At 37.7% G+C, this 18,394-nt stretch overlaps 1 protein-coding gene across 21 annotated transcripts in view; it reads left to right on the top strand.

The window, feature by feature from the left end:
- RBFOX1 (RNA binding fox-1 homolog 1) overlaps window positions 1–18,394 on the top strand; it is a 1,158,532-nt gene that overhangs the window by 808,995 nt on the left and 331,143 nt on the right. Inside the window, exon 1 of one of the 21 annotated variants that reach the window (XM_027654844.1) lies at window positions 1,760–2,040. The exons of 19 other annotated variants lie outside the window; for them this stretch is intronic. In XM_027654844.1, the coding sequence (XP_027510645.1) occupies window positions 2,023–2,040 (18 nt within the window). In that variant the 5' untranslated portion in view covers window positions 1,760–2,022. Of the gene's footprint in view, window positions 1–1,759; window positions 2,041–7,788; window positions 7,829–18,394 lie in introns of those variants that run through there. One more of the 21 variants, XM_027654845.1, reaches the window with a different exon arrangement.

Genomic DNA, 18,394 nt, shown 5'->3' with positions numbered 1-18,394 from the left:
CTTTCCCTTCTGCCTCCAATAAAAGAGGCAGCAGCCTTTTACCTGGACATAATATTTGACAGGTCAAACATGAATAGCTCTGTGTGTTTATATGTATCTCTTTATCTATATAAACTTCTCTTTATATATTTTAACGTTAGGTGTAATCTGAATTCATTGTTTCATTTTTCTGTTAAATAATGTTAGTACTAGAGCAGTTATTTTTATTTGGGTTTCACCCTGGTGGTAGTTTTCCATTGGTTTAGGAGTATGGATTTTAGTTTGCTCCCCCCAGTCCTGCTTTGCTATTATGTCTCCTTGTTGCAGGCTGTTTCAGCAGGTGCCTCTCCATTTGCCACCTGCCCTGGTGCAGTGAACGATTATGCTATTTAGTTAAAGCATTTTAATTATTTAGGTGGCATTTTACCTTATATGGTTAGACTGAATATGTAAATGGACAGGAGTCTCTAGTTAAAAAGAACAACAGTTTTTTGTCTGAAGGAGTGCTCAGTCTCTGACCAAAGATAATGAATAAGTAATCAAACATAAAAATAAGATAAAATTTCTGTTTAATCTCAATCCTGTGGCTGTTTTTTTAGTTATACTTCTTTTTATTTATTATTGATTTATAATTGTTATGGATATACTTTTGTAGTTGGTGCACTTAGCAGACAGACTGTGTGTGTAGCTTTCCACATCAATACCTGAAGCATATTATGGTCACGGTGTGATGTGCTGCCAGTTCACAAGGTCAGGGGTGATTTTCAAGTCCAATAATGCAGCCTTAAAAGTGACCAAGGGTTTGTCTTCTTTACATTGTAAAAATGTTTCTCACCTGAGGATGCTGTTAATCGATGTACTAAATACATTCTATTTAGTTAAATGAGTTAAAAGTACTTTCACAGCCTTTGCAAATGATTTCTTAGCCTTTTTTAGCAAATGATAAAACTATAAGTTGCAGTCAAAAAAATCTGAGTCCCTTCCATGCTCACCCATTTGCATAAAGTACCCCCAACTTAACAAAAAAGACCAAAAGATCCAATTCTCTTTATTAACTTTTATTAAATACGCAAATCAAAATTCAGATTTTGGTTTTACAACACGTATTACGGTAAGGAAAAAACCCCCAACCCTACCAAAAATAAATGGAATTAACACAAACACCTTTCCTTCTGGCATGATTTACGGCTCGCATTCCCCGGTCCTCACCCCGGCAGCTCTCTCCCAGCAGCGGGAACAGCAGCAGCAATAACACCGTGGAGTCAGTAGATGGCTGTAGAAAAGTGTGTTGAACGCTCCTGTGCAGCGTAATAAGATTGGGAAAGGCCTTGACCTGACTGGATGCGGCTTTTATCTGGAGTACATTTAAAGAGATAAAGGAGAAGCAGGGTGCAGTACATGTTCCTTTCTTTTCTGCAGGAGCTTTGCTTTGAGTTTAAAAATTTCTCAAATGCAGGATTTGTGAACTGGGTCCTTTAGCAAGGAGAGGTAATGGCTTGAGTGCCACCGGAGTCACCTGCTATTCTCTGAGGATTTTTTCCTCCCCCCCCCCCCCCCCCCCCCCGCCTTAGAAATCCTCCTATAAATTCCTACGGAGGGGGCGTCTGTAGATCCCATAATAATAATCAGGAAGTGGTATATTCCCATTTATTTATTTATTATTACTGTTTTTTCTTTTTTTTTTTTCCTCTCTCTCCAATGTAGTTGGCTGCTTTTAGTGCACGGACCTGCTCATTAAATAGATACACCAAGAATTGTTACCTAAGCAAGCCTGACAGTAAAGAAAGGACAGACTGAGTTAGGGAGAAAGAGGGAAGAAAAAAGACAGCCTGAAGCAAGTCACTTCACAAGCAGAAAGAGCCACTGAACGAATGCTATTCTCATAAACAAACTTAAAAAAAATACCTTGTATAAGAAGAGAACTGTGAGGACTTGACAGAAAAAGGCAAGATTTCTACCCACTGTTTTCAGTTTTCCTTCCAGACATACTTGGTGAAGTAAGGAGACTTCTGTTTGCTGACAGAGCCCTTGATTTCTTTCAAGATGATGATGTATTTGTGGGTAGGTAGTGTCTCTCTCCATGTCAATCTTTTATTAATAAATTGACTTTGGGACTGTAGATTTTAGCCTATAGTCCCAGCATGTTTGCTGCTGTGTAAAGGTGTGTGTGCTGCAGGAGAGCTCAGCGTAGCCACTGTACAGTCCATGTGCTTGCATTTCCAGGGAGAGTTTGAGCAAACTGGTTCATTAACATGAAGCTGTAATTTATTTTCAGGATTTGCAGGATGTGGCATAGTGCACTGCTTTCTTTTCATTGCCTTAGAAAATATTGCAGTTGTGTCTGTGAGATTCGCTGTGTGGTTCAGTCGTACAACAAATGCTGCATCACTTGTGGCTGTTCAGAATTTGCTTTCTTTGTAAGAATTGAGACAATCTCAATATGATTACAACTTCTAATGTGTGTTGCTTAACCTGGTTGTTTTTATAGCAGTTGTCACAGTCTGTCTTGGCTTTTGAAGTTTCTGGCAATTGACAACCGCAGATAAAGAAATAGATAAAATGTTCCTATTCCTGTGATTTTTATGTTCTGATTCCTTGCAGCAAACTGTGCTCACCTTAAAAATAATGTTGTACTGTGGCATGCATACTGTGAATTAGTAAAGCTATTAACCTGTTAATTCATCCAGGTGTCGGTAAAGAACGTGGTTTTTTTTTTTTTTCTGAGCAAGCAACCCCACAAAGAAATCAGTGAACAAATAGACGTACTTAAAAGCATTTCTGTGTTCCTCTTCAAAACCTGGACACCTTCTGGGAAAATATTTTAAACTAATCTCATTTGACAATCTATTTATTTATTTAATTTAAATGTATGTAAAAATAGAAAGGCATGCAGCTAATCTGGGCCACCTCTGCAGAACGGGCTGCACAGGAGCAACATTTAAATCTTGGAGATATTATCAGTAATTGCTCCTTCTCTTTCTAAATCGCTTGTAGTTCACGCTGTAAATCTCCCTTTATGGCTCCTTCTAATTTCTGTAGACCCTCTAATGTATTGTAGTAACTTTTGTTGTCTGTGCAGAAGGCACTGAATGCAGACTTTTAAGTTTCTTATTTCAGTTCTTTGACCTGTGCTATCTGGGGAGCTCACCAATCACTGAGCCTGATGATTTTGTCTTTTTCTTTTTTTTTTTTCCTGTGTTCTCTAGTACAAGTCACTTTAATTTTCGCAAGCCACTGTCTATGCGTGTAACAGCAACCCCGATTGCTGCTTATTTTTAACCCTAACTCTGATTCTTTATTGAAGCTGTGTTGTTGTTAATGCAAGGATTAATTTAATTCTATTTTAAGATTTAAAAGTCAGGTCACTTAATTGCAATAGTCCGTTTTTCAATCAGTTTGTCTTGTGCTGTTAGTTAACATCATCCAAAAGAGACACACAGTAAATATTTGAGGATAACCCCTTTTTTCTAACGTGCACACTGAGGTGAAAGGACATGTATTATTCTGTTTCTTTGTGCCACTAGCTCTAAAGGTTTAAAAGCCAGTGCTCTTCCCCCCTCCCCAAGCCCAGGAATCCTTGTTAATTTGAAAATTGAATGAAATACATTTTCTTGCAGATATCTATTATTCTCAGTGTATTTTTTTAATTGTTATTGATGAACTTTTCTAGTTTTTCTTTTTAAAGATGTATACATATGCCTGAAGCAAAAAAACTCCTCAGTAATAAGCAGTTTCTGGTGGTACCACTTCCTAGTTTCCAAAGCATCCAGTAATTAGTATTTCATATTTAAAAGTGTATTTATTCAGTTTTTATTTTGTCCTTTTACTTATATTTTATGATGTCTGTTTTGATTTGGGTTTTTGATTAGGAGAATTCTTTCAAAAACCTATATCTCTTTTGGCACTACTACACTTGGGTACTAAGCATTCTTCCCACTTGCAATTGAACTTTCCTAATCTAAATTGATAGTATAAAAATCTCAAGATTAGGAGGAAGAATCAGAGAATTAACTTTTTCTTTTTATTGTAGCAGAACATTATTACTTTTTTTTTTTTTTTATCTGGAACTAGATGAGCTGTATGCATAGAACATTTCTTTCTGCAATGGTATGATTTCTAAACTCTGTCTACATTAAGTGCACGTGTATGTGTATGTAGATGTAAAAGATTCAATATGTAAACAAGAGGCTTTTAACAAATGTGGGTGCAATGTATAAACTCACAGCAGCACTTGAAATGCTTTCTCCTGGCACCACATCAATATTTTATATAATTATAAAAAGCTCCTCGGCAATATTATTAAAATTTAAAGTAGCCAAGTTGTGTGGAAATGTAGTCTTCCCCCTTATAAAGGGAGCAAAATTAATCTATTACATTGATTGAGATTTTTTCATACTATTGGCTCCTGTTGTTTCATTTCATGTATCATGTACAAATATTTTTGCAATATTTACAAAGAGAAGTGTGGTTTCTTCACATTTTATAGTGCCTTACTGAGTAGTATCCTGTAATATTTTGATACCTTTTTTTTTTTTAATTCTACTGATGGCAGGCAGTGATGTCAACTTCCTTTTATGGCAAGCAAACAACACGTTTAGCTCACTAAAATCAAAACATTCTGCAGGGATGCAGAGTACAGCCAGTGATTCAGTCTGTTGAATGGAACAGTCTTGATTAGTTGTATTTCAAGATTTCAAAAAGTTAACTCTGTCAAGGGAAATCCATATTTGCTGCCAGCCCAAGCAATTTAATGATGTTTGAAGTCTCCTCCTCCCACAGCCAAAGCAGAAGTGGTTTTGGTCTGGTGCTCTGTGTACAGACACCTGTGCTGTGGGAACCAGAGCTCAGCACTCTCAGAGTTCAGGGGACCAATAAACTTTGAGGACGTTCAGGCATTGCTGACTTGGGAACTCCAGTTAAATCCTGACGTCAGAAGGACCTTTCTTCTCTCTCAGGGGTCCAGACCCTGATCCTGCTGCAGTTTAAGGCACCTTCCTCCCCAACACAAGAGTGTGCTTGATCACTGCAGATTGGCATTCCCATTTGTTGTGTAACTCACCTCCCAGGAGAGGTTGTGATTTTCTCAGAATGTAAGGAGTGATATTTTTTTTTTTCAGTTAGAGAGCTCTCAAGTTGCTGACTTGTGCCTGCCTTGGACTGAGCAGTGTAACTATGGGTGGGTGAAATCAAAGTCGATGGTTGAAAGCTGAGACTGCTCAGAATCTTCCACAGAGTCCACAATCTTCCAAATCTGCTCCTTTTCATATTTTGAAAAACAATCATAGATTGTCTACTTGACAGCACAAGCAACTTCTTGTTTCCTGAGCAAACAGTTGTTTGTTTTCCTTCTAGTTCTTCAGACTGGACTATGAGTTCTCACAGACTTCGTGTTCAACTTCCATATTCTGAGCTAGAAGTCAAGAGCTTGAAGTTGCTACATGCCTTGAAAAAGTCATGTACAGTCAAGAAAAACTGGAGCAATAACATCAGTGAATGCATTTTCAAAATACAAATTACTAGTTTTCCATATTTTGTTATATGCTATGAAAATGCTGAACTAAAATTACCTTAATATACAATAATTCAATTTTATAAATTTTATAAACATCTAATTAATGTCTGATTAGTCAGAGATGTGCTTCCTTCCTGTCAGTTTGCTGTTCTTTTTAATAATAGGGAATGAGTTGTCAGAAATTTTGTATATATTTAGCAGAGATTTTCAGTAGCAGCTGCAGAACAATACTTGATCAAATAAGGCAGAAAGCATGTCAGCAACTGAAATTTGTTTCTTTTCCTCCCCAAAACTAGAGTAGGCAGGTACAGAGAAACAAATTGAAAAAATGTGTATGTGATAGCAACAAGATAATTTCTTCTGGCAATAGGGCACTGTTTTAACAACTCCAAAGAATAAAGCTTTTGGGTCAAATATAGAGAATTGTACTTGCCTGCATTAGCAAAACGTTCCTTAGGTGAATGTTTTGGGAGAAGGGTGGAGGAAGAGGAGTAGCAGAAACACTGCACTAGAAATTTCATCTGGATATTTAGGAGATTAAAGTTCTTTACGGTTGCATTTCTGGTGCTTTTGTGAGTTAACTTCTCCTTTTAAAGACATCTTGATGCACATTTAGGAGCCTGTGTCAGTTCACATGTTCAGAAGCAGATGGTGTTTCATTCAGCTGACCAAAGGCTTCATGGTTTTATGCACTGCCAAATATGTGCAGGGGCAGAGGGTGCCTTCCTCTCTCCTGAGTTCAGCAAGGGTGGAATTCCAAACCTGGCTTGTGCTCCTCGTGCACTCAGTGCTACAGGACAAGTCTATGAAGGCTTTTCATCTAAGGGAAATTAGAACCCTAAACAGATGTGAAGAGTACTAAAATGATAAATTAAAGGAACAAAATCTTAGAATTTTTAAAATAGGAATCAAGAGTGAATACAATACTCATCTTTTTTGAGTAAGTTTAGTGTGTGTTTTGCAGCATTGACATTGTGTTCATTAAGCAAAGTGTTGCTGTCTTAAATGAGGGCTTCCCAATGATGCCACAGACTAAGGCAAAGTGCACTTCTAACAGTGCTGGAAGAGCTGCAGGCAGCTGCTGAAAGACCCCATGAGTATGTGGAAAACTTTGTCAGTGGAACACTTCAGCAGTATAGATTTTGTTACATAGAACTATTGAGTAATCAAGATATTTAGATCATTTTAGCTAAGAAAAATCAACTGTATTAGCTGAAAAGCTGCTGGTACCTTCAGAGTAAAAATGATCCTTGTGCTGCTTTCCACTGAGACCTTGAATAAAACATGTAGCTTCATCCTCTCTGTCTGACTACCTGACCGCTGATGTTGAATAAATATGTACCTTTTATTATTAACACAGAAAAATACAAAATGATTTAATAATGGAGTATGCTGGGATGAATATTAAAGACCTTCAAGGGTATCTGACTCAATAAACCTGAATAATAAAGTATTAAATCTGCAATCTTGATGGCTAAAATAAAAGGACTGATAGAGATGTTGAATGAAAACAGGATTACAAATAGTTATGGTAGAACCTTGAGACAGTTCTCAGCAGGATATCTTTTGGCATCTATTGGAAAATACACATAAGTTGACTCAAAAATCATATGTATAATAATTCATTTTGTGATGACAGAAGCTAAAAATCACACCAGCATGCAAAGCATAAAGAGATTTGGCAAAATCACCTTTTTTAGTGTGAAGAAAAATGAAATAGAAGAGAAAGGTGATTTCAGTTTGGAATATTTGACAGTAACAGTTGGTCATTCAGTACATTCAATCTTCAAGGGTTTTCTTGACCTGCTACAGTATTTAGTAAAACAATATTCTATTATTTATATGGGGTAGGAATGGGAACAAGAGAACAAATCATATGATGCTCCGTTATATCCAGAGTTGCATAATGGTGGTTTAAGCAGGACAGTTTCGTTTGTTTAAAACAACATGCATCCCTTTAGACACAAATATACACCTAAGTACTGATGTTTCATGAAATTGAGTTTTAGCAGAACATTAAGAACATATGTGTTATTATTAATTCTTACAGCAGAATTCATGGATTTTGTGTAAAGCAGTATGACAGACTTGCTCTGTTCTCCCCTGCAGTTGCATTATATACTCTGTATACTTTAATTACCGAATCTATTTCTCCCCCTTACTTCAGCAAGAAGTTACATTTGTCCAATTAACCTTATCTTCCTCTTGTCCCTCTTAATAGCCTTGGTTTCCATCAGGGTTTGAATGAACTGCGTGGGTGTCTTTTTATCAGCGCGGGGATGTTTATGTGAGGGAAGAATTGAACAAAGACTGCATGGAATGCAGCTGGGTGAGCAGGTTAGAGTTCCCCTATTGTCCCACTATTATTATGTCTTAGTGGAAATCCTTCCTAAATACCTTTTCTGTGTCAATCTGGTGAGTTCATGTGCTACTACACAGCTACTGTTTGAATGGTCTTAGTTGGTGAGTCAGAAGAATGAGAAAGTCCTGAAGGATTTTCTGGGTGATTGAAAAACGTTATTCATATCTTGAGATTAATTTCTTTATAGGTTGCTTTTGGATATTTATTCCAGTGAAGTATGCCTGTTTGAGAAGCTGTCATAGTCCCCAAGCCAGGACTTTGCTTTTCTTGTTTCTCAGTTATATTTGCAAATGTCATTAGGCTTGATTTGGCTTTTATAACTAGTTTGATTGTCTCACAGTTTAATCAACAAAAGGAGATGTTTAGTCATCAAAGTCTAGGTATCTGTTCACATCTTCTTTTGATGTCTTTCCATATTGGCTTCTTTTTTCCCTTCTGCTCCTGGGTTGATATTCCTTCCTTGCCAAACAGATGAATCTGTGTTTAGAGCCTTGTAACAGCCTGGTATGGAAATACACCTGTTCTTACTGCAACCAGAAAAGTGGAGTCCAACATATCTGCAAAAATCACTGCTTATATACACTATATATTCTTTCCACTCCAGGAAGGCAATTGTGTCATGGGTTGGACCCACCTGGCAGCCAAATTCCTGTTCCCTGTCCACCTCAGTGGGACAGGGAGGGAGGAGAACACAGGAAGAACAGGACTGAGAAAACTCCTGGGTCAGCAGAAAGACAGAGAGATCACTTATTGGCCACTGTCACAGACAAAACAGACTCACCTTGGAAGAAATGAAATTATTTATTGCCAGTTATAATTTCTGCCAATTAAATTTGGCACTTTCATTTCCGATTCAGGTAGTGGGAAACAAAACCAAGAGCTGTTCTTGTTATCACCACGAGATAAACTCACTTTCTTCAGCGAGGCAATGAGTGGCATGGAAGGATTGCAGTCAGGACATAGTAGTTTCTCCCTGTAGCTCCTTCCTTTTCACTCTTCCTGGGCTCCATGTGTCCCTCATGGGCTGCAGTCCCCTTTGGGAGTGTTCCTTGCCATGGAACACCTCCTCCTTCTCAGATCTCAGCATTTCCTCCACTATTTCTCTTTTTGTTTTATGCTCCTTTCTCCTTTCTGCATTTCTGCCCTGTCTTTACAGTGTTTTTGCAGCTGCATATCCAAACTTGGCTGTGGCCTGTTATGAATCCATTGCCAAGCCCTCTGGAATCCTCTCTGTCTGGGATGGGACAGCCCCTGTCCTCCCTCAGAGGCCACCCTGGCAGTTCCCTAATTTCCAAAACCTTGCTCCCTACAGCCAGTACAGATTTAAGTCAGCTAAAAATGTTAGACTAAGTCTGATTATTGACATTTCAAGTTTTCTTCAGAGATTGTTCTGTGTTTTGTAGAGTTTTGTCTGTTTAATTTTTTGTGGTGTATATCTAATACAGTGAGGTGTTCCTTCTAGAGAGAAATTTTACTTTTCAGTTTCCTTCTCCTCAAATATAATTACAGGAATCCAAGGAAGAATAAAACATGACAATGTGTTTCTGAATCACAAGATTTAACAGAGACCCAAGTAGATCTTATTATTGATGTGCTTACTGCTTCATTAAATTCCCCTTAAGGTTTGCAGCATGGATATGGATCATTTGCAATAATAATTATGCAGTGATCGATTGATTGTGGCTGACATTGTACTTGTCACCTTGAAATACAAAAACCATTTATTTTCGACTCTCTGAACATTTGTCTCCAATGTGAGGCACCAGCATGCAATGGTTTGTTCTATACAGGAATGCAATTTTATAAAGTTGAGAACTTAACATTAACCTTTACCCAAAATGAAGTTCCACTTGTCATTTTACAGAAATGAAAATTGCCCATCCAGCAATGTTTTGAGATTAGAAAACATGGACTAATTTCAAAAAGATTCTTCAAATTAGAATGTGTGTATTTGAGTTGATTGTGTGTGTTACAAACATGAGTTTTTCAAGAGGTCTGTGTCTGAGATACAAGGCAATGAGCACACTTGATAAAGCTGAGATCTCTGGTTTAGAACTGGTGTGTATTCTTTGGAAAGTCTGTCTGCCTTCCTCACTGAGACTTTGATTCATGGCAGTATTAGTTAATTGGAAAATCAGTAAAAAATGCTTTGACTTTAGTCATTTTCTTTGAGTTAAATGCTGTACGTTTCATGTTTTGAGTGGTGTAATCATCACGACAATTTAATCTTCCTTTTATTAGGAATGTTTGTAGTAATGAATGAAACACTGTCCTTTGAGCTTTGAGAACTGTGTTTCTATAGAAATTGCAGTGGCACAGCCAGTTAGTGGCTGCACTTGAAGTGTATCTCTGCTTTCCAAACTGACAGAAAAGCACCAGCCAAGAGAAATGTCACACTTGTAGGTATTTCACTTCCAGCTTTTGTAGAGCATCCATTGCTACGAAATAGGAAATGAAGGCCTGAACTATGTTTTTTGATTAAAAAGTGAGTTTTTCACAGTTGAAAGCTGGATTTATAACAGACCAAATACTTATGATTTCTTTTATTCAAGATTTAAACTTTAATTCAGAGGCCTAGTTTATTTGAGCTTGTGTTTGCTTTAACCAGGAATTTGAAAACATGTGTGTTTCTTTTATTCAAAAAACCAAATTGTGAACATTCTTTAGGATGAAATATGTAGATTATCTTCTCCCTCCAAGGGTGAGCATAGGTGAGTGTATACATTGGAATATGGATGTGTTTAATATATTGGTTCTCACACAATCAATTTGAAGAGTAACTGCAGTTATTCAAGTGGCAAAGTTAATTGTACTGTTGATTTAAAAATTAGCAACCCTATGTAGTCTTTACCACAGCATGAATACCAAATAAAGCTTACAAAACTGCTTTAAAGCTGCGACATAATTTAAAAACAAAAAATCCAAATTTTTTAAAAGCAGGGTTTTTTTCATGCAGCACACGTGTAAGAAATAACCATGAGATTAGCTGAGTTGGCTAAAGCATGGTGCTAATAAAGCCAAGGTTGTGGTTCAATCCCTGTGTGTGCCATTCACTGAAGTGTTGGACTTTGTGATCCTTGGGGGTCCCTTGCAACTCAGAATATTCTGTGAAATTCTGTGAAGAGAACTGGAACACCTAACCTGAAAAAAAAAAAAAAAGACTGTTGCTGGTTGTGCTTTATTATTTTCAGCAGATGTACTGCTTTGGCTTACAAGTTTTCAGAAAACATCTCAAGTCAAAGGTGTTAAGTTCTAGAAGAATTCAAGATGAATTTCATCACATGGAAACACAATATGTCAAACACTTCTGAAATCAGGTACTCCATACTGATGTCAGCCTACATAGCCGTGACAAACTCCTAATTTTCACTGCCAAGCCCAGCTGTAATTTTTTTACATGCCTCTCGTGTTCTTTGTCCAGTGGAAGTGTTGAGAGGACTGAGGTGCCTTTCTCCTGTGAAGGAGCCGTGGTTGTCTGTCCAGCTGTCCCCACATGCTCCGGCCGTGACGTCTGAGAAATCCAACATCCCAGCAGCAACAGGGACAGTGCAGAGGGACAAAACAAGATGTGTCACTGAAAGAGAAGGAAAATGAAGAAGAGAGAGGTCAAGGGGCAGAGATGAAAGGAGTATATTTAAGATCAGAACAGTCACTGTCCTTTTCAGTTAAATGTGAAGAAACCGTGTCCTCTTGACATCACTAAGGTTCTACTTCTAAGGCAACCCACAGGGTGAACTTACTTTTTGTCTTCCTGTATTTCAAACCCTATTTACTGCCACAGCACCTGAGAGCAACATGAAACATGCAACAGTGGGAAACTTGAGATCTTTGAGCATTTGTTTCTACCTAGAGTACCTTGGTAATGCTGATAATAATAATGCAATTTTTTATCTGTTTACTGGATGATTCCTTGTGAAAACTAGAACAAGTAGAAGAGGTTACTCTCAAGCAAGAGAAGAAATCTGATTTAACATGAAGACTAAATTATGGATGCTATAAGAAAAATATGCTGGAGACAAATGAGGAATGTGGAATTAAGACCTGTAAAGAGTAGGCAGGTAATTTAATAACACATACAGACCTAGCTGGGGTAGCATAAACCATCTCATTCTACCACTCATACACACATAAAGAATTCTGTGGTGTGATGGGCACTGATAAAAGTCCTGCATGCACTTCTGTTACTTACTATTCACTGTTAATGTGTGTTTTAAACGTTATTCTCTTATTTTAGAAGGTTATCATATGCTACTGGTGCAAAACTACACAGTGCAACCAAAGATAACAATCCTGTTTTAAGTTAATATATGGATGTTCACAGCCTGTGAACAAATTCGTAATTTAAACTGGTTTATAAAAAGCAATTATAAACAGACAAGTCAAATTTATCTCTTAGCTATAAAAAAAACACACACAAGTGAGCCACATGTCCAATTGGAATCTTTCCTGCTGAAAAGCAAGCCTGTTCATGTCTAATTCTATTGGACATGTAGAAATGAATATTTACTCATGTTTTGGAGCTGTGTAAAACACAGTGAAGATTTTTTTTTTTCCTCCATGACACTATATCTTTTGAGTGAAGTGACTCCAATTTATATTAGAGGTAAGTCTTACTAGGGAACAAATTTATTAATGTTGTCACAGTCAAATACACAAATAAGCAATCTTGTTTCTTTTTCTAAGATGCACATTATTTAACTGGCTAAATATTTTAGTTCAGGTTCCCCTGGAGAAAAGTCAGCATACACAGCTTCACATATGCTTGTGTGTATTTTAACCAGTCCTTTCAATCACGTTATTCTGACTTAGTTCAGTTCAAACCCACCATTTCCTACATCAAGTCATGTCTGTAGAATGATTATGTTGACTCTTGCTAGTCATTGAGTGGCTTGAATGGCGTCTGAAAATGCATCATCTAAAGTAGTAGTGAGAAGAGAGAGTTAATGAGTGATTCTGTGAGAGATAATATGGTTCAGTCCTGATATTCATGGGATTAGTTGTCTTTTATATGATTTGCTGTATGGGAATCTTGCTATCATATAGATTTTATACATGTTAATAGCTCAGTTACTTTGGCACTATTTCAGGTAAACACCATCATTCTGTTACTTGTCAGATGAGCTCCTCTTCAACAGAATAGTCTCTAAAACTGTTTATCACTGTATATATATATATATATATATATATATATAACTGTTATTCAGCAGTTTATCACTGAATTATGATTGTGTATTAGAAAATGTACTGGATGATATGAATAGCCAAGGAGTTGGTAGTATAAGCCTGAGAAGAATAGTTTAGAGTCACATGGTCACAGCACAGTATCACTTTTTGTTTTGTTTCCACCTCTGATCATTTACTGTGAATTGCTGATTTTTGAAACCAAACATTTGGCTGCCCTAAAGGAGCAGAATGTTCTGGGCAAAGGATACTTTCATGACATAGGAACTGATTCTTGGATACCCCGTTTGGAGTCACACTGGAGAAGTTTATCACTGATTTCTTTTAATCTCCCTCATGCTTGTTCAGGAAGCATTTCAGCTAAAAATCTTAAATCCCTGTACTGGGCCTGGTTGTGATGGAGTTTGTCTGCCCAGAAGCCACGTGGTGCTGTGTTTTAGGTTTGAGGCTGGAACAGTGTGGATAACACACCTGTATTTTGGCTACTGCTGAACAGTGCAGGCACAGCATCAGGGCTTTCCCTTTTTCCCACTCTGACTGTGAGTAGGCTGGGGATGGCAAGAGGCTGGGAGGGGACACAACCTGGACACAGCCAACCTGAACTGATCGGAGGTATATTTATGCTCAGCAGTAAAAGTGAAGGGGGAGTGTTTTTTTTGCTAAGTAGGTGTTGCTTGAGACTGGCTGGTCTGTTTTTGAAAGGTGGTGAGTGATTACCTTCCCACCACTGCTGGGACACTCTGCAAGTTACTGGCTTCCAACTAGACATCACACCACTGTTCACCACCCTCTGGGGCCAGGCCTTCAGCCAGTTTTTTTTCACTCTACTTGGCTGCCTGCTCACCCTCCTCATACTGTGCTAGTTTCCCTGTGAGGATCTCATGGGGGACAGTGTTGAAAACCTTCCTGAAGTCAAGTTAGGCAATATTTACTGCACTTTGTCTCCTCCTCATCTAACAGGCTAGTCCTTTCTTTATAGAAAGTCATCAGGTTGGTTAAGCACAACTGAAAATCCCCATGCTGACTATTCCTGCTCACCTCTGGTCCTTTGTGTGCCTGGAAATCGTTCCCAGGGTTACTGTCTCCACCACATTCCCAGGACTGAGGTGGGGCTGGCTCGTGAACCTGTAGTCCCCTGGGTCCTCTTTCTTGCCCTTTTTGAAGACAGGACTCACATTTGCTTTGCTCCAATCTTCAGGCATCTCTTCCACTTGCCAGGATTTTTCATGGGTGGTGGACAATGGCCTTGCAATGGCATCAGTTGTCTCCCTCAGCATGTGGAAGTGCATCCTATCAGGGCCCAGGGACTTAATCTGTGCCCAGCCAGCTTAAGCATTCTCTAACCTGATCCTTTCTGGACTTTCCCTGCTCATTAGCCCCCAAATCAATTCTTCCACCCTTCATTTTCTTCTCAGAATCTGAGATCCTGCTGGGTGATTGTTCCCATCCTTTTCAGTTTCTCAGGGTTATCCCCAGTGTTTTGAGTTCAACATGATGATTCTGTTATTTTGGTATTCATATCCAGTTTCTTTGTCAGGATGCCAAAGTACTTTCTGAGAAGCTCAGGTCACAGAGGGGGAAAAATATTTTCAAATTGGTTCTATCCTTGATGAATCTAAATGAAATGTAATGTAATTGTAGGTTGGAATTAGAGCATGTGAAGTTTGTGGAGTGTTTTGTGTTTCAAAGAGCTCTTGCAAGCAATAGAGATTGCTCTCCCAAAATTCAAAATGCAAAGTGCTTAAAATGGAGAGTACTCAGCCATGTGAATAAGGGAATTCTTTGTAATAATGGATTGTGTTTCTCCCTTGTAGATTACAACATGGTTTAGAATAATGATTTTTATATTCAGTAATACATCTAAATTCACTTGTAATTCTTAAATTACATGTAGTACTCCATGAAAATAAATATTTCATTACCAAGTGTCAGACTTACGAGCTAATTAACATTTCAGGAATGAAAGGAGCAGTGTCATTAGCTCTACCCATAGAACTCTGAAGTGTTGTTCCTCACTATTCATGTGGAATTTCCACAGTGGAACTGGACAGACAGACTTATTAACAGTTAAATGTTGGTGCTGAATGAGAGGAGTCCAATTTCTGGTGAGATTGCAGAACACAAAGAAACTTCCATAAAGTCAGTTCAGGGCCCCACGTGGTCCAGGTCCTCAGTGGTGTGTATGTGGAGAGTCTCTGAATGCCAAGAGCATTTTTCAGTTCAATTAGCAAAATGATATCTGATCTTTTCTCAGTGATGGGGAAGGACTGTGGCAGTGTATGAGACCAAGAGGTTTGAGTGTCGGCTTATGTTAAATGCTTTATCTTTTAAAGAAAAGGGTTTGCAACTAAAGCACCAGGGGTCTAACTCCAAAAGGGTAATGCTTCCAAGTTTAGATCTTTAGTGCTTGTTTTTCAGCGTTCACTCTCTTTGCTTGTTTGTTTGCTTGCAGCCAACTAGTGTTGCAATAATTTTCTATGAAGGATTGAGGGGAAAATACGTGGGGGGAAAAGCAGACACAGAAATTCAGGGCTTGAATTTGGCTTTTCAGTCGAAAATTGGCTTTCTACCTCCAAAACAACATTCAAGGTAGCAATATTTTTGACCTGCTGCCTCCTGTGAGACAGCTGTACAAGCCTTTTGACAATATAAAGCACCTGGCTAAACAGTTTGATGATTTATTTGGACAGTATAACATCCAACGTGGTTGTTAGGGCAAAATTATATATGTCAATGAAATAGCCAAAGTAAAAGACAGCAGGCTGTCTGGCCCTTCCTGGAGAACTGAGATGTGTGATTTAGGCTTGGAAAGGTTTAAAAGGGAGGAGAATCCTGTCCTTTCATTTGGAGATTTTTTCTCTGACATTTGGAATGTTACACAAATCTATCAATGGCATTTTCTTTCTATCTTCTCAACCAGGGGTATACTGCACATTAAAGATGAAGATTTTTCAGAGAGAAACTTCCCTAGAGTTCTTGCACGTGGATAGATAGTTCTGTCCAGAGATCCACTGGGAGCAATTTTTAATGGCAATTTTAATTGCACAATTAGACCACAGAAGTAAAAAACCACAGAACTGTTGGGATGTAAAGTCATTTGTCAAAGGTCTCATGTTCCACTTCCAAAAGGTAGGAAATTGTCATTCAATTGCCTGTAAAACAACAGGTACAAATGCAGACGTTGTCTTTACTCAAAGCCTTGTAGCCTCAGCTTTTACCACAGAGTATCACTTGGGTTATTTCAAGTAAGCAAAATATTGGATATTTCTTCCCAGTTGGTTATGGAAATATTTGTTATCCATTGAAAAAAAAAATAGCAAGCTTTATTTGCATTGATGTAAGCAATCATTAAGTATTAGTGACAAGTATATTAAATTGTTGATTGGATTATTCAAGATGCATCAGTTCTTCCAGGTGGACATGCTGTACATTACAACAGACATATTTCAGCGAGAACTAGAACTCAAGTAATATCTACAAGCTCAGAAATCCACTAGTTTTGAATATTTAGACTGAAGAGAAACGAATGATCAGGGCGAAAAAGAAGCACAAAATGAAACTTTATCTGAGAATTTAAGCTTTGTATTTGTCTATAATATAAAGTATCTGAAATGCTTATCACTGATCATTCTAAAGAGTTAAAGTATTTGCAGTCTAAACCTGCATAATGGAAAGTAATTTATTAATTTACATGTATTTATATGTGATAACAGGCTTTTGAGGCATATTTCTCTGATCTACGGTGCATAATAAGAATATGAAATATATATTCCACAGTCTTTGGACTTCACAGCAATAGTCACATTTTGAAATACTGTGGCTAATCTAAAACTATACAGCTGAACAGAAAAACAAAACCAGTCCCAAATATGAATAAATGATTTGCTACTTAATATGTCAGTGTATTTTGTCAGGTTGATGACATTAGTCTCAGCTGCATTCAATTCTAAACCCTGCAATATTTGAAGCTTGATATTGTGCCTCACTAAATTTAATACATGGACCTCAGTAATAGAGGAAATCACTTTAGCACTTGGCAGTTTGTAATGCTGTATAAAATTGACTGCCCTGCAAACACAATAGCGATAATAAAAATTGTGGTCAGTAGGGGGGTGTAATGCATTTTCCAGCTTTACCAAAGGTCCAGATGAGATTTATTGAGATTTTGCTGTTTGGGTGAAGATCAATAGAGCTTCAGTAATAATTTGTTGTAAGGGCACCCTTCAGGGATGTGACATTTTACTTTAAAACTTTGGTAATTTTCAAAGCAGGCCCAGTGATAACAGTGTCAAGTCCCCGCGTTTCGCCAGCATGGATTTTTGCATTCAGCTTAGGGGAGCATTTACTTTCACAGCAATTACATTTGGAATCATTCAATATATGATGCAGCCCAGTATTGATAACGAGATTCCACATGTTCTGTAACAGTTCTAATGCAAAGAATCCCAAACACGTTCTTATCTTCCTCCATTTTCTCTGTTGTTTTCCTCTCTAAGCGAGGAACGTTTAAACGTCAGTCTGTAATTTCTTGCTGGGTTATAATTTTCATGAATGATCTGGAGCTACACTCTTATTTTCACGACTGTAGAATTAGAAGGTTTCATAAGAAACTTATCCCTTTATCTTCCTATTGCCAGAAGCACTTTGCATAATAACTATTAGCTTGACTTAAGATATCTGTACTTCTTTTATATTTTCATAAAAGAAACTTCACTTGATGTGCCAAGCAAGCCTTCCTTTTCTGCCAGCAGCATTTGATGGACACTGCTGTTTGTAAGGAAACAAAAATTTGTCAGCACTTGCAGTTGGAATACAGGGAGTAGGTACAGCAGAACGATTTATTTTCAATGAGCATGCACAAAGTAAGATTTATGACTTTTGCAGCTCAGATGACATTCCTCACATAGTTGCCGAGCTACAGCAAATTAAAGGGATCCATGAATACTGAGGGGTGTGTTTTTGTAATGAGGGAGAAGAGACAGAAGCAATAAGAAGATAATTAAGGTAACAACTTGTGAAAAATTAAAGTGTTTCTGTCTTCCATTTTTGAATCTCGGAGCATAAACTTTGTAGTTGTTAATTTAATTGCTGATGTTCTCTGTATCCCTGAAGAATATTAAGGATTAATCATCTGGTTCATTCCAACAAGAGATAAGGCCTAAGTGAATTGAAATTTTACCAATTTAACCCTCTCTCCCTCCTAATATGACATGATTAACATTCTTCAATTAACAACACATAATTATTCTAAAGGCCTCATTGCACTTATTCCATTTTTCTGTTTCAGGTTGCCCTTTGCAGGTATTTTAAAACTGAATAAAAGGCAGGCTATATTTTTCTTCTGTATAATCGGTCACTTA

Source organism: Corapipo altera, unplaced genomic scaffold (genome assembly GCF_003945725.1).
Source record: "Corapipo altera isolate COAL_440 unplaced genomic scaffold, ASM394572v1 98, whole genome shotgun sequence".
NCBI lineage: Eukaryota > Metazoa > Chordata > Aves > Passeriformes > Pipridae > Corapipo > Corapipo altera.
This window is presented reverse-complemented; position numbering and strand designations above follow the sequence as displayed.